Raw genomic sequence first — 17,432 nt, forward strand, 5'->3', positions numbered from 1 at the left:
AATCTCCCCTTTCTAATCTTCTGCAAAACTTTCCACTCCAGCCCAATTCTTCTCATTAGCTCTGCTCTTTCTGGTGTAAATCCAGGCTGCTGCAGTTTCCCGCTAACCTCCTCACCCCATCGCCAGACTGCATCACAAAAGAGCACAAGCACGTCTGGCCTGCTGGTGAGGTGCCTTGGGAGAGGGGGAGGGGATTGGGATGCTTAAGCATCCGGATTATTATCTGAGAATCTTTTCCTGAACAGAAATCCACTTAAGTCAGAACCCAGTTAAAGGAATTACATCAGATCAACATTAAAATGTCCTTCCTCCTTAACACACACACACACACACACACACACACACACACACACCATTGGCCAAATTGTTCAATGTTTTGGTTAACTCTATGGCAGCCACATTAAATGGGAAGAGTTTCTGGATTGATCATAGAATTTCCTAATCCTGACCAGCCATCCTGCAAATTCATGACCCTTGATCTTGGGCAGCAGTGAAGGATTAACTGTGAATGAATCAGCAGAAATTTATTGCCAGTCCTAGAAAAGCAACTCTCATTTCAAGCCCTCTTGACAGTGGAATGACATTGGAGTTTTATCGACTTCATGTACAAAGGAAGGCACGTGAGCCCCTCTCTTAGTATCTGTTCGTAATTGCTTAGTGCCTTATAGTTTACCCCTAAAAAGAAAACAACTGTTTGCGTTTATTTTAGATCTTATTTTATCATAATACATTTTTTAATGCCTGACCTGAAAAGGTTTATCTTTATCTTAAAGGTGACTTCCATTCGGGGAGAAGATCCATATTGTGATAACATTTTCTAATAGTTCTGTAATGGAAATCAGCAAACAAAGAGAATTTTTGTTTTTATCAGGAATTAACTTTACTACACGTTTGTGGGAAAGTCAAGTAAGAGCCTGGGATCTGAGTCAGACTGCCTGGTTCAAGTCCTGGCCCCAGTCCCACCACTTACTGGATGGTATAGCTAGATGGATGAGTGAACGTTTCCTTAGGATGGAGACATTGACGGTTCTCTTTCTTAGAGCCCTGTGAGCATTAAATGGGCTGTTGTATAACAGATTTTCTGAACTGGATCTGGACCATTTAAAGGGCTCTATAGGGGGCTTCCCTGGTGGCGCAGTGGTTGGGAATCCGCCTGCTGATGCAGGGGACACGGGTTCGTGCCCGGGTCCGGGAAGATCCCACGTGCCGCAGAGCAGCTGGTGCCGTGAGCCATGGCCGCTGAGCCTGTGCGTCCGGAGCCTGTGCTCCTCAGCGGGAGAGGCCACAGCAGTGAGAAGCCCGCGTACCACAAACAAACAAACAAACAAAAAACGGGCTCTATAAACGAAAGCTCTCATCCTCCTCCTCTTTCTCCACCTCCAGTGAAGGAAGACATCCTAGATTTATTGCTTGGTCTTAATACTAGGATCATATATCAAAACTGTAGTGTATAACAGAAGGCTTAAAAGGAAGTTATCTCTCAAAATACAAAGTTTTTGTAAAGACATTGCAGCATTTACTGTATACTGTAGAATAGCTTCCGTTTTCTTCCATTAGATGCAGTGGTGGTCAAATCGCCATTGTAATGAAGAGTCTCACAACCCTTACTTTGATTGGTATATTAATTCCTAACTTAAGGAGCACAGGGATGGTATCTTCCACCGACAGAAGCTCCAGACGCCTGACAAGGGAGGCTCTGATAGTTTCCCTGATGTTACCCATGAATGTTAGTTGTCTTTATAACTTTTATTTATGTCACTGTGATTTGCAAATATGTCCATATCCTTTCTGAATCCATTCATACTTCATGCCTGTACCATTTCTCAGGGTAATTATTTCCTGTGCTTTGCGGTTTAAAAAAAGAACTGGCTTTGTGGTTAGGAGCCTGGCCCTGGATTCCAACCAACCTGGGTTAGAACCAGCACTGCCACTTGACCAGCCAATCAAGGACTAATCTCTGCAACTGGAAAATGGGTTATAATACCAGCCTCATAGGGCCGACATGAGGATTAAATCAAAGCAGGGGAGAGGACAGACAGCTGGGCAGGCTTTTTCTTGAACGGTTATCAAGGATAAGAGGAACCGCACCAAGAATAGTAGAGAGGACTTAGCTGGCCTCCAGCTTTTCTGTGGTTGGTGGAAAACCAGCACTCCATAAGAGTCAGAGCGGGGCTCTTGAGAAGCTGGGTAAATGGCTGTCAGAACCACCATGTGTGCCCTCCCTCTCTGGAAGTGGCTCGCCACTCATTCTCTTTCTTGGTTAGGAATTATTACTGTATGATCCAAAAATTAAACCCCCTCTCCATAGGAAAGCCTTGGTTGCATACGCATTCCTAAAGGAGTCCACGCTGGATTTGCATCTGGTGGCATGTCTTTTGTCGGAGCGTGTCAGAAGATGCATGTTCCGGGGCCCTTAATGACTGGCCAGTAGTTCCCTGGTCACTGAATGAGCCTCAGATGAATGGAGGAGATGTGCTATCTGGCCTCTGAAATGATGCAATGATTCAGGAATGAGGCCTGCAGGTCCAGTCTTAATTATTAAGGGTGCTGTAATGAGGGAAGCTTTACCACCCTCTCATCCTTGCAGCTGTGGACACCTCTCAGCTTGTCCTCTTCGGAGGCGTGGACAAGACCCTAAGAATGCTAAGAGGCCATAGCAGCCGTGCACAAGCATCGCAACGCACTCCGTTCACTCAGAGAAGTCTATCCCCTGCCTCCACGGCACACAGCTGGGAAGTCACCAAGCCAGGTCCAGAAGAGAAAGGCCCTTGGAAGCCGGTGCTCTGTCCCTTGTGATTCACTGCTGTCCCGCCAAAGGGGAAGGAGCTGGGATCAGATTCAGTGGCAGCTTCTTTGCCCCTAGGATGGATCACACCCCATCCCAGCCACTCCCTGTTCTGCATGCTGTGATATCTCCCCATCACCAGTTGAAGGCATACCTGTCAGGGAGGCGGGAAACAGGTTCTGGCAGATGTTGTGTCTTAAGCTCCAGCCCCACCAGTGCCCCACCAGCTGACTCCAGGTAAAAACTCCACCCTCGTGAGACTCTTTGTGGCTGCTTTCTCTGGCTCTTGGCCAGTCTTTTCCGTGTGTTCTTCCTCACCTTCCTCACCTGACTGGTCCATCTCCACTGCTCCATGTAAGTTCCACCTTTGCTACACCTTCTTTCAGAGAGAGGGAGAAAGCCTTGGATTACGATGGTTGGGGGGTCTCTCCAGAGGAGATGGTTGAGGACAGGCCAGAGGACAGAAGCTTAGCCTGTACCGGTGGCTTCAGTCTGGGCCCTGGTTGGGGAGACCGTATCCCCCTCAGAATGGAGCCTGCCTCTGGTAGGATTCACATACCAGGTCTTCCTGCACTGGCCCTGGCAGCCTCTGCTCCCTACATCCCTCGAGGCCCCCTGGAATCTGCGTGTTGGCCGTACTAGACCACTTGCAGTGTTCCTGTCTGCCATGCTCTCTCTGGTTGTTGAACTCACCGTCCCCTTGCCTAGACCTGTCCTTCCCACACACACACTAGTGTTCCTCAGCGCTCCGGTGAGATAACGTCACCTCCTCCAAGACTCTCCCCATCCTTGCTTAGGGGGGTCCCTCCCTTCTGTTCTTATTACAGTCACCCCACACATCTGCTTCATGGCTGCAGACATTCTGCACTCTATTTGCTCATTTTCTTAAATCTTCCCCTACTAGCTGTGAGCTCCTTGAGAACAGGCTCTGCTTCCCTTCCCTAGGCATAACCCCAGGACTGAGTACTACATTCTCTGGCATGCAGTAGGTGCTCAATGAATATTGCTGAAATGAAGAAGGAAAGAAACACAGAAAAGACAGCAGGGGATAGCCTAGCACTTGCCTCAAAGACAGAAAGCAGCTAGTTCCTTCCACCACCTCATGTCTGAATGAAAATCAAGAGGCGTTTTTGCCCAGACCTTTTGGGGCCAGAAGTATGTCCATAAATTGGTATAGTTTACAGAGAGCTCATATCACAGTCAATAGGAAAAATGCTACAACTCCAATTAGAGAAAAGAGGCAAAGGATATGAAGAGATATATCACAAAAGGCACACATGAATGATCAAAACGGGGGGAAGTATTCAGTATCACTAGTAAATTTTGAAACATCAAAGTAAAATAAAAATTAGATACCATTTTCACCCTTCAATTCATTGCATATTTTTAAAAAGGATAATACCCCTTATTAGTGAGGGTGTGCTGAAATGAGTTTTACGTGACTGAAGCAAGACTATATGTTTTAGCTATCTCTGATTTTCAAATATATCCAAGCATTAGGTTTCACTAGTGAATAAGGATACAGTAGACATATGAGACTTGCCCTCTTAGTGATATTAACAGTTTTCAATTATGAGATATCATAAAAGGGGATATGTAAAAATATGTACAATCTTCCTAATTCCCCTAGTGGAAACCCAGTGGCCAGGGTTTAATCTTCCACAAATATGAAGTCTGAAAACATAATTTCCCTGCTTGTTATTTTTTAACAGTTTATATTTTTAGACCATGAGCACTTCATGTATTAGACAATCTTATTTTGAAATTAGTTTTCCTTTATTAGCTTGTTTTGAGACACACTCTGAAAAAGACTGAGAGCATTTTGTATTAAATGCTCCAAAGCCTTACTTTAGAAATATTCAAAACATTTAGAACGAGCAGTTCATAATTACCCTAGAAATTGCTTAATGATAACTATTACATTGGAAAGGGCGAAATCACTTTCTGCAAGTGAGGATATAGTAGTTATCGTGAAGGGACTGCCTGACAGAGAATTGATACTGGTCTGTGAGGTCCTTCAGCTGAGTCTCTACTTTGTGCATGAGGTTTTCCAGAGTTAGTCTGTCTTGGTGGACTGTGGCTGAGTGGAATAGGGTCAGCCTACTTGTGCGGTCAGTCTAGCCTGAGGAACGTGCTCCAGGTAGCAGAAGGGTTCTCAGAGCATAAGCCTCCCCCCAAGACAGTGGTTTTCCCCGGGCACTGTCTCCCCCCTCCACACCCCCTCCATTCCTTATCACAGAGCCCAGCCCATGGTAGGTTCTCAGACTCTCCTGAACCTCACCCATTCACTCTTGTGCCCTCAAGGAAGGCCGAGACTAGGAGCTGTGCCAATGGCAATAATTGAGTTAGGATATAAAGGAAGATAGAGGAACATTATTTTCTTGTAACCCTGGTTTCACTCAAATAATGATCACTTTTCTTTTTCCTGTCATAAAAGTTATTTATTGTTCTTTTAAAATTATGTTTTATTTTAATTAAAGCACTATATGCATTTAGTTAAAAAATGCTAAAGGCTTATCCTGGACGATAATATTCCCTTCTCACTTTACTTGTTAGCATAGTTAAGTCAGAATTTTCAGTTAAATTAATTTTTGATGTTTACATTATGCTTTTTGTTTTTATACCTTGATGGATTTTGTGCATTGGAAATAGTGTTCCCTGCAGAAGCAGCACAGTTTTTCTAAAACAGCAGCCAACATTTATTATGGGCTAGGCACTGTTTTAAGTATATTCATATATTAATTCATGTGACTCTATGTGTGAGATTAGGTACTATAAATATTCCCATTTTACAAATGAAGAAACCAAGGCACAGAAAGCATGAGTAAGTTGCCCAAGGCCATATGGCTAGTCATTCAAGCTCTAGAGGCTAGGCTCTTAGCCACCGTGAATACTCACCTCTTGAAAAAAATCTCACCAAGTAAAGAAAGATCCTAGGCAAGAATTTGAAGTCGTACCAGGATTTGGGGACTTGAATTTAGTTAGCATGGGGGACAGGATGTTCAGTGGGAGAAACCCAAGGGAAGTGAGTTTACACTAAAATGCAGAATAGTTTAGTCTTTTAATTGGTTTGTTTATTTATTTTTTTTGCGGTACGCAGGCCTCTCACTGTTGTGGCCTCTCCCTCTGAGGAGCACAGGCTCCAGACGCGCAGGCACAGCGGCCATGGCTCACGGGCCCAGCCGCTCCGCGGCATGTGGAATCTTCCCGGACTGGGGCACGCACCCGTGTCCCCTGCATCGGCAGGCAGACTCTCAACCACTGCGCCACCAGGGAAGCCCTGGTTTGTTTATTTTTATAAATACTTCTTTTACCTCTTGTTCCAAGTCCTCATATTTTCCTGAGCATATAATAATAATAAGTCTACTAGAGAATCTTCATGCAAAATTTGGATGATGAAGCAATCCAGTGAAGATGCCCAGATGTTGGATTGTTTTGGTATGAGGACATCAGCGCAGTTTTTGAAATCGGAACAGTCCTGGGAAAGATTCATTCTGGTACATATGTCATTGATCAGAAGACTTGAGTGTGAAAGTATCAATAGATACGAATTTCACCGTTCTAGGAAAGAACTGTAAGATCCCTTCCTACGGGCTTCCCTGGTGGCGCAGTTGTTGGGAGTCCGCCTGCCGAGGCAGGGGACGCGGGTTTGTGCCCCGGTCCGGGAGGGTCCCACGTACCGCGGAGCGGCTGGGCCCGTGAGCCATGGCCGCTGGGCCTGCGCGTCCGGAGCCTGTGCTCCGCGACGGAAGAGGCCACAGCGGTGAGACGCCCGCGTACCGCAAAAAAAAAAAAAAAAAAAAAAAAAAAGATCCTTTCCTACCTCAAAGAGTAGCATTTCTAGAACTCTTGCCTGTCTTCCTTCTTCCCTATCTAATATGTACTTTTATGAGAATTGTTAACCTTTTAATAGTTATGGCATTATGAACTCACTCCAGCATTCATCTTCTAATTCACTCACTTTGAAGTCAGTTCCGTTGTTTATAAATGTAACCTTGTAGCAGATCTTCCATCTGCAAAACTTGGGAGGACAGGATAGGGGCCAGTGAGTTGTTGACAATGGAAGAATTGACAGGATCCTGAAAATGGGGATGATTCCATAACATCTGAAGCAAGTCCAACCAACTGATCACCTTCTAGTTCTAAAAACCTAATTTTATATATGTATATATGAGGCACTTTACGTCAAACGTGAGGCGCAGAGATTTGGTGGGCAACAGTGTGTCTTTAGCATGATAGAGCTGCCACAGAAAGTGTAGCCCTTTCTGATGGAATCTGAGGAATAAAATGCTAAAAATATCACCACAGCAGTGCTTTTACCCCAGATCTATCTTGACTGGCACAGCCTGCAACTGTTTATATAGGGAGGAAGGGGAGCAGGTTCGAAACCGGGTGTTAGCCTACAGCTCCTGACGTGCATTTTAAGAAGCCACCTGACAAGATCAACAGGAAGAAAAGAAAAATTGTGAACAGGTGTGAGGGAGCCAGAGGAAGACAGTCTGCTTGTGGCTCCTCTTAATTAAGTTGGCAGGTTGTTCTGTTGCCGGGCGGGGCTCTCTGGCTTGTAACAGTGGCTCTGCTACTTGCAGTTGCCTCCAGTGTGTGATCTGATGAAGGGGCTAAAGTCCCACACGGATTCCCCTGTGCCCTCACCAAAAGGAAAAATGGATTTCCGTAGTGGTTGTGTCACTGCCATAACCCGAAATGCTCCATTGGTCCACACAGAGTGCCGTTCCTGACGGCTGCATCGCCATGGAAATGTGTGACACGTTGGTTGGCGAGTTGTCTGTTTCCAGATGGGCATCTTCATCCCCAGCACCAGCCTTTGAGAGACTTGACAGACCGTTTTTAAGTATTTGCTTTATACAAATTGTGGTTTATCTAAGGGTCTTGCTGGCTTTTTTGTTTCATACCGCGATGGATTCTGTGCAGTGTGTTATGTAAGTAATAATGATAGGTCTGGCTTTGCAGTCGTGGCTGTTTGTTTTTCTTTTTTATCCAGTTATAGCGTGTTCCACAAAGACAGCATTGGCTAGCCAGGCGTGTTTGTTAATGACACACTAAAACCTATCCTCTTTCTAAATTGGTGATATTATAAAAAGTCTGTATGTGGGATAACACTGCTTTGAAAGACATGTAGCCAGCAGCTTTTCTTCATTGAAGAAAAATATTAATAGTTTGTCTACTATTGATACTTTGAATTCAGCTGTGTTTCCTGTAGGGATAAAAAGAGAATGAAGATTGAATATCACTCAGCTGTTTAGAGAGTGTCTACTGTGGGCTGTGGCTTAGGGGTGGGAGAGGACAGCGGGCAAGGCAAGGGCGGGTCTCCTCTAGAAGAAACCTTTTGCTGTGCCGCAGGCAAAGGACCGTCTTTTGGGAGGCTCTTTCAGAAGGTTCTGCTTAGGTCCTAAAATGTTATGCTTTCCCCATCTCATCATGTGAGGTTTTGTGTCCTCTAGACAAAATGATAGAGTCCACTGGAATTGTGTTTAAAACAAATAATGTATGTATGTGTGTTTATATTTAAATAATTAGAGACTCACTGTAAGTAATTAAGATCACAATTTAGATCAGTTAAATGTTAGTAATTATCCCAGTGAACCATCATTTATAAATATTAATGTTCCAAACTGAAGTTAGGGAGACCCATCTTTAGCTATTATTTTTTTCCTTTATTTTTTGTCTCTGTTTAATTGTATGGGAGGCATAATTAGGCAGTGTCTTTTTTTTTTTTCAATTAACAAGTGCTTTTCCAACTTCTGAGTAAATAATCCTTAATTAAATGTGCCAAATTTATTAACTTTCTCTTATTTTTTTCTCTTCTGAGTACCAAATTGGAATGTGAAATTCTGTATTTTGTAATTGTGGATCAGAACCCACTGATTAACTTGTTAATACATTTAGGACATGGTATTCCTAAAGGACTCATTACTGTAACCTCATACCAGTCTTTCTAACTTCTTTAGAAAGAAGCAGAATCCATAACTACCTTGAATTGTCAGATGGAAGAAACAATTGGCTCAGCTGTGAACATGGAGTCTTTATTCAGATATATGCAAATGTATTACTTTCATAAGGATGATAATTTTGAGAAACATTGGAACAGCATAATTACTTGAAGAAATATTAACTGTAACAAACATCTTTGGGGGTAGCGTGTTAAGGGATAGTATGAGGAAGCCTGAAACTATATAGGAAATGGTATTATAAATAGTAAGGCAAGAAATTATATAAGCATATAGTCATTGTAGCAAATTAACCACAGGCAATAAGAAAATATATTGCAACTTCCTAGTGATAGACATCTGTCTATTAGGTAGCCTTTTATAGACATTATTCCATGTCATATGCTAGGCAATCATCAGTTTGTTGGTTGATGAAATTTTCTAATTCCATAATGTCTGTGATTTTTCCTACACACTGGACTAAAGGTGACTCAAAGTCACACCTGTTTTTGACCTTAGTGTGCCCAAGTCATTTCCTATTGACAGAAATCTGGTGAAAATGTCATCATTGGCATCACCAAACCTCTGCCCTGGAGAGGAACTTTAATTGCAGGTTTTCCCAAGTTTCTTCTATGATGTGTTGATATTGGAGTTTGTTGTACTCTCTCTCTGGCTGTTGCAAAGTCCAGGTCCCGTCCATGGTCCACTATACTGTCCCGCCTTGAGTGATAGAAATACCTACCAGTTAGAGCCGTGTGATATTATGGCTCTTCATGTGTGTGACTTTACAGAGAGATTAGAGTCTGTATGTATCATATGAAATCGTTGCAGACTGTTCCACATTTAATATGGGAATCACCAACAGGAAAATTTCAGTTTCCGATTGTTTATATCTGTTTGTTGATCAGTTAAGCTCTTTAGTCTTACTTTGTTTTTCCAAAAGAAAGAAATTCAGGTGTGAACGTACTGCATAACGTTGCTGCCACAGGCATTTTGAACGAATATTCTCAAGGAGAAAAATCTCCTTAAACCATTATGCGCTATGCCCTAATGTGTATAAATTCCGAATAGGCTTTAGATATGGAATAACCTCCGTTTCTGCTGCCACCATCTGCTCTCTGTGAAAGGACCAGGCAGTGCCACTTTCATTAGCTGCCTTCGTGGTGCTGAGCTTTGCCCAGTAGACAGAGGAGAGCGCCTCATAAAAAGAGGCTGGTGAAGCTTCTTCCAGATTGTTTCAAATGAACCCCATAGAAAGGCCGCAGGGAAAGGGCTCTAACAAATTATGCTGCTGGGCTTTTCTTACTGACACTTTTCTCCCATTGTGAAAAAAGTTATAAAATGTCTTTTCTTTTTTGGTACTCAGATGAGTATAGGATCAAACCGGTGGAAGAGGTCAAATACATGAAAAATGGGGCAGAAGAGGAGCAAAAAATAGCAGCCAGGAACCAAGAAAACTTGGTAAGCATTGACTTTCTCGTATAACAATGAATTTTGGTGACAGCATTATAATAAAATCTTCACTGCATGTTTAACTGCAGCTTACACGCTGGCATGAGATTTCTTGAAAATGCCGTTGCTATTTATAGCTTGCCTGGAAGCTGTACCAGTACTCCTGTATCCTGTTTGTTTTTGAACAAGCCCTTCTTTCATCTTCATAGAGAATGTTTCAGGGGAAATGTAGCAAAATTATTAGTATTTCAGAATGGTTAAATTTAAAGGAAAAAGCATAAAGTAGGAATGAGTTTTATGGGGGTGGGGGCATTACCTTTTTTCTTTTTCTCTGCATCCTTTAACTCGTGTCCAGATCACAGTGAATGGCTAAGTTTCATTATTCTCGATATGTAGTGTTGTTAAGGAAGTTGCCTTTCAAAGGAAAATAAGGTACTTTGAAGGTAGGTCTTTATCAAGTTTGTACTTCACATTCACACTGTTAAGGTATTGTGGGTTTTGAGTTAACGTGAGAATTCTGATGATCTGAAACAGTTAGGAACCTCTTTCTCTAATACAAATCAATATACATGTTCCACCTTAATATTCCATCTCTTAAACAAACAGTAAGTTATCATATTAGCTGATTTCTTAAGAGATTACAGATTGTTAAGAATATGCATTTATTCAGTTATGTTGGAGCAGAATTGTTTTCTCTTTTGCTTTGGGATTAATTGCTATTTTTTTCATGTTTGAGTGAATGTATTTTTAAGAAGTTTGCAATGTCATAAAATATTTTCACTTGACTTAAACTCCTTTTTCTGTTATGTGCTTTGTTTTTCTGATTTCTGCTACAGCAGAGGGAGTCGGCAGAATATTCACCAGTGCTCATGAGTATTTAAGGCTGTCATTTTTCCACGATACACTAATGAACATAACAGGCTCACTCTTTTTCCTCTATTCTTTTCTGAACATATGATCTACAACCTGAAAAACTCAAGTATCAACAACTGAGTATTTTAGATCATTTTAAAGGAATGAAAAATACTCTGATAAAATTTTGCTTTATAAATGGGATTTGGATTTTAAGGTATCCCTTAAGTCACAGAGGTTCATCATACCTGTGATATATTTTAACATCAATACTTAAATCCAGAAAAGGTAGCTATGACTAAATAGGGAAGTTAATATTATCAGACTTTTTACATGAATTTTTTTTTTTTTTTGCTTTGAATAGATAAATAGAAGATCTGAGTAGTTGAAACATCAGTAGTCAGTTTTCTACTGTATTTTATTGAACAGAGTTTGTCCTTGCTTGATATAATTTCATCTTAAGTTATGAATCTCATCTTTAGTAATAGTATTTCCATTGGTGGCTAAAGAGTCTTTGGTGACCAGTCCGCTGGTGGCTCTTTCTTAGATGTAACTACTAGTGTCCATCTCTACTTCACATGCTTGTATCTCTGAAATCCTAAGGAAGGCAATGACTTTTATCTTACAGCTTGTGAGTTTTTCCTCAGTGTTGCTCTCATCGTATTTAGGGCCAGTACAGCTTTTTTTCCTTCTCTCTCAGATTCACAGTCTATCAGTTCCTTGGTGCTAGTGTATTCTTTTTCATCACTGTGGTCAGAATTGGTGCTACTGCTTTTCCATGCAGACTGAATGGAGATTCAAAAAGAGAGAAATTCTGGCCTATTTACTCATGGATTATCTGTGCAACCCTACACCCCTTTACTCTGCCAGCGAATCAGAGTCCAGGCCACCGAGAGGAGTTTTCAAGTATATGAAGACTTACAAGGAGAATGGGGACTAAATGGTTATTTTTGGTTCTGAGATTTCTAGACTGCGTTCCAAAATTAAATGATTTTCAGTTATTTGGAAGTATGTTACCTTTGTCACCTCCATTTGGGGGGATGCATAATCAAGTACTGACCATGCATACCATTTGAGAAAACAGCCTCCTAAATTTGAAGCTTACATTGGAAGGTGGACGAGATAGACTTAACAATTCTTTATTTTTACGTCCATTAAAATAATCTGAGAGTCAAGATGTTCTTATGTTTCAAAGAATGATTTTAAGATGTGGCTTGAAGTACTTTTTAAAAGATTTTTTTTTTAATGCAAACTGTTGAAATTAAGAGAGTTGGCAAACGTAACCAAGGCATATGGCATGATGGTGACAACCATGGGTTTTTGGAGGCAGAAACTGCCTGGATTCAGATCTCAGCTCTGCCACTTACTCATTGCAGGATCAAGTTACTTCACTTCTCTAAACCTCTTGTCCACCCATTGGGGAAAAAGACAGTGCTTCATGGTGCTCTTGGGAGGATTACACGAGGTGATTGTTGTAAAACTTTGAGTGCAGTGCCTGGTACGTGATAAGCACCTAATAAGAGTTAGGCATTATCACATAAAACGAAAGGAAAGAATAATGAACGTTAGAGTCAGCGTTCCTTTTCTTTTTCTTTTACGTTAATTGGTGAGAGAGATTTAAGTGAATGTTTTAGGTTAATGCCAGTGTTACATCTGTTTTGAAAAATCTTGCTCTGGAACCATGAAATTACTTAAACAAGTATTTTTTTTTTTTTTTTTTTTTTTAACAAGTATGTTTTGAGTACCTGTTATGCACAAGGCCCTTACCTGGGTTGAGAGACACTGTGTACTTAAAGTCACTGTCCTTAAGGAGCTTACAGTAAAGTTGAGGGAACTGTTCAGGTCAACCAGTAGCTTACTGGGTGCCTCTGTGTACAAGGCTCTGTCCCAAACTCTGCAGATAAACACAAAAATAAGGAAACCACTGACTCTTACCACAAGGCGCTTGTATTGCAGTAAACAAGGTAAGTACCAAATGACTACAAATAAAGCAAGGTTAGATAAATAAAACAAGATTGATTCCAAGAAGACAACACAAAGAGCTGCCGATATCAAAGAAGGCAGATATCTTGTCTGTTGTGGCATCAGGACCTACTGGATGAAAGAGCTGGTGTTTACAATGGGCCTCAAAGGATAGAATGAGGGAGAGTGCCCCAGGCTGAAGTAACAGAGATGGAAAACCCAAAACGTATTTAATAAAAAGCACATGGTCCTGTTTGATTGGGGAGCGGGAGGGGTCAGGAGAAGGCAGCAGTAGGAGAGCACCGGGAAATTAGAGGCAAAACGTAGATGGGGTCATACACAGAGCTTTGATGTCCAGCTGAGAGGTCCAAAATCAATTCAGTGGATTAATGGGAGCCTTTGAAGTTTTTAAGCTAGGGGTTGTCAGAATGAGATTATGATTCAGGAAAGTTTATGTGGAATCAGCAGGTGTAATATGGAGTAGTATGGGGAGCCTGGGTGGGAGATCATTCATAATAGTTTTTGCAAGAGATAGTGAACCTGAACCAAGGTAGTGGCAGGGAGAATAGAAAAGGTTTAGGCGAGGTTGCAATAGAAGCAACAAGATTTGACAGCTTATTATAGGTATTAAAGGAAGACAGAGGACTCAGGAGATAATGGTAATAACAAGACTGTGACACCTGGAAAGATGACCGGTAGTGGTGAGAATGAATAGTGACCTCAATGAAAAGGTAAAATCACTAAGAAGGCTTTGTTTGATGAAAATACAAAGTGTTCATTCATTCATTATTCATTACTCATTCTTGCCCACCCTTAAAAGATCAAATGTGGTCCACAAGAGAGGAAGTGAAGCATCCATCACACGACAGTGTAGTAACTGCAGTAACAGAACACCTGTACTGTCAGGGCCTTAGGCTCTGTGCTTTGGGGGATGCAGAGGAGCATAATGTAAATCTCATCACCCTAGTGGGCTCACTTTCTGGTAGCAGATAGAAGGCATGTGACCTAAATGACCACAACTCAAGGTACATTGCGAATGCAGAGGTTGGTTTTGAGCAAGCAAAGCTTTAGGAACTTGCGGACTATCCATGCGAAGGAGTCTAGCAAAGTCCACATCTATGAGTGTGTGGCGCTTGTTACCTGGGACATGCTAGGTGTTCGGTATGTTTTTGTTTGCTTGAATGTGGATGGAGGAATGTATGAATAAGAGAAGTTGGACCTCGAGGTCCAACTATTATTTTGTACCTGGTAGTTGCTCAATAGTATTTAGATGTCCAGTCACTTGGGACATCTAAATTCTATTGACCACAGTTTCTGTGGGTGGAAGAGGTTGTGCTGGTTTTCTGTGGCTGATGATGAGTCATTTATATGTCAACCATTTATGTACTCAGTACAAACATGTGCATTCATCCAATTTTTACCACTGTTGGACATCCATGTATTTCACTTTACTTCTCTCAGACTTTAATTCCTTCTTCTGGAAAGTAGTATAAAGTAGTAGCATTGGCTTTGGAGATTATACATAAATATATATCAATATGGATCCCGGATTATTTCTAGCTTTATAATTTTCGTCAAATATCTGAAACTTCTGTACTTCAAGTTCCTCATCTGGAATCTGGGAATTATAAAATTATTGAAGTATTAGAAGAAAACATAGGAGAATATGTTTAGAATCTTAGCAAAGCAGGGGAGGCTTTCTTAAGACATAGAAAGCAAAAGCTATGAAGAAAGAAAAATAGTGGGACTTCCCTGGTGGCGCAGTGGTTAAGAATCCACCTGCCAATGCAGGGGACATCGGCTCGAGCCCTGGTCCAGGAAGATCCCACATGCCGCAGAGCAGCTAAGCCCATGCGCCAGAACTTCTGAGCCTGTGCTCTAGCACAACTCCTGAGCCCATGTGCCACTACTACTGCAGCCCACGCCCTAGAGCCCGTGCTCCACAACAAGAGAAGCCACTGCAATGAGAAACCCACACATCGCAACGAAGAGTAGTCTCCACTCACCGCAACTAGAGAAAGCCCACACTCAGCAACGAAGACCCAATGCAGCCAAAAATAAATAAATATATTAAACAAAGAAAGAAAAATAGTTTATTTCATTAGATCAAAATTAAGTACTTCTGCAAGACAGAATAACTACAGAAAAGTAGTTAATAGATAGGCAACATCCTGGGAGAAAATATTTATGACATAAAAGACAAAGGATTAGTACTGGGATTTCTAAAGAACACTTGTAAATAATTAAGAAAAGGCTAATCCACTAGAAAAATAGGTAAATGAAATGAACAGATGGTTCACAGTAGAGGATATTGGGTAATAAGCATATGAAAAGATGTTCCACATCACTAGTACAGTGGCTACTCTCTTACCCAACCTGCTGCGTTAGAAGACTCTCCCAAACCCCTCTGAAAGATGCTGACTTCAGTCTAGGGTGGGCTCACAGAATGGCTGGTGGGCTACTCTCTAGAATACCTCTGTGCTTTTGCTCTCTCAGTTAAATGTGTGTTTTCCAAGCGCCAGTGCGATGGTTTCCAAACCTGCTTATACTGGATGAATGTCATTGTAATTATGTAATTTAGTTAGGTAATATATAAACCAATGAAACACAAGTGTGGAAAGAGCTGTTTTTGTGAAAATTAAATTAAATGCTTTGGAAAATCTTGATGAAGCCAATTACTAAAAACTTACGGTTAAATTAAATTAAATTCTGCACTCAGATTATTTCACAAGGCTTTTACGTTCTCTCTTCACTTAAGAAACCAAACCAGGGAATCTTAGATGTACATTATAAGGGTGTGGTTAATGCAGAAAGTATATGTAGAGCCCCAGTCAGTGATCCCTTACTTGAGAAGCCTTGTTCCTGTGTCAAAAGATGGGAGGGGGAATGCACATCTATGTATTTTAAAATAAATAACACGCTTAATGTATATATACATTTTTTATGTTGCCCTACTTTAACTCACTTTATCATTTAATTACCAGTCCAGATGGTGTTGCCTAACACAACGTTTATTGTAATCAGGGAAATGCATATTAAAACATGATTCCTTAGCTTGGCAAAAATTTGAAGATTGATAATATCAGATTTTGGCATGGTAATAGGAAAATATGTATTTACATACTAGTGGTATATATCTTGGAGGACAATTTAGCAGTATCTATTAAAATTTAAACATGCGCTCAGCATCACCCAGCACTTCCATATCTTGATATCCACCCAAGCAGCTGCCCTTGTGAATGAGAAAACTTGCACAAGACTTTCACTACAGCATTGTTTCTATAAGTGAAAAATCAAAAATAACCTTCATGCTTGTCACTAGGAGAATGCTACAGCTGTAGTACACTAGACAGCAATTAAAAAGAATGAGTTAGAATTTGTGAACTGTCAGGGAGAAATGCAAATTGTAGATTGGATATGTATAGTATGATACCGTTTAAGGTTTTTTAATGAAACAAAACAGCAACACCCTACATGTGCTATGAGTACTCATAAATGTACAGGGATCCATAGAAAAGCCTGGATGGATGTGTCCCTAACTAGTAAGAGTGGGCACCTGGGGCTTCCCTGGTGGCACAGTGGTTGGAAGTCCGCCTGCCGATGCAGGGGACGTGGGTTCGTGCCCCGGTCCGGGAGGATCCCACATGCCGCGGAGCGGCTGGGCCTGTGAGCCATGGCCGCTGGGCCTGCGCATCCGGGGCCTGTGCTCCGCGGCGGGAGAGGCCGCGGCGGTGAGAGGCCCACGTACCGCAAAGAAAAAAAAAGAGTCGGCACCTGAGTTAATGGGGGACATAAGTGTGCCATGGCTCAGTTTCCTCCTCTGCAAAATGCGGATAATAATTGAACCCACTTTAGCAGGAATTTGTGAAAATTAAAAAGATATTCCTGTAAACTCTTAGCACGGTTTCTGGCATAGAAAATGCAGACGTTGGCTATTGTCAACAGTGGAGTTAGATTGGGTGTGGTGGTTAGGGGATTTTTATCCTTATAAAAATATTTTAAAATTTTAATACTTTTAATTTTTTAAGGAAAATATGAGTATATTATTTGTGTGATTTAAAATTTATTTTTAAAGGGGATAATAATACCAAAACTCCAGTAACTACTTGCATACCTGGGGATCTGTAATGTAAGTAGGATTGTCATTTTCTCATTATCTTAAATACCCTCAGTTTTTCACCATTCTCTGATATCTGATTAACAGCAGGCAAGCTCAAGGAGCTCACGGAAGCTCAAGGATCATCCAGCTTCATTTTATGTAGGTTAATAGTTCTGCATATAAATAATTTAAGGGTAAATTACTCCAGTCTTGGCACTATTCAGTCCCCTTCCCTCTCCAAAGACAAATAAAAGACATCGTTTTGAAGTGCTCCCTCTTACTACACGCTAAGACATTGTCATTTTTTCCTTGATTAACGTTTGTCATTCTTAAG

The 17,432-nt window shown here is 41.4% G+C and overlaps 1 protein-coding gene across 2 annotated transcripts in view; it reads left to right on the plus strand.

The window, feature by feature from the left end:
- The window catches only part of C1H1orf21 (chromosome 1 C1orf21 homolog), a 372,503-nt gene that overhangs the window by 249,040 nt on the left and 106,031 nt on the right, over nt 1–17,432 (plus strand). For both annotated transcript variants that reach the window (XM_065893774.1, XM_065893784.1), the window contains one exon: nt 10,100–10,194. In XM_065893774.1, coding sequence (XP_065749846.1) covers nt 10,100–10,194 — 95 coding nt within the window. The remainder of the gene's footprint in view (nt 1–10,099; nt 10,195–17,432) is intronic.

This window comes from Phocoena phocoena, chromosome 1 (genome assembly GCF_963924675.1).
Source record: "Phocoena phocoena chromosome 1, mPhoPho1.1, whole genome shotgun sequence".
NCBI classification, from domain to species: Eukaryota; Metazoa; Chordata; class Mammalia; order Artiodactyla; family Phocoenidae; genus Phocoena; species Phocoena phocoena.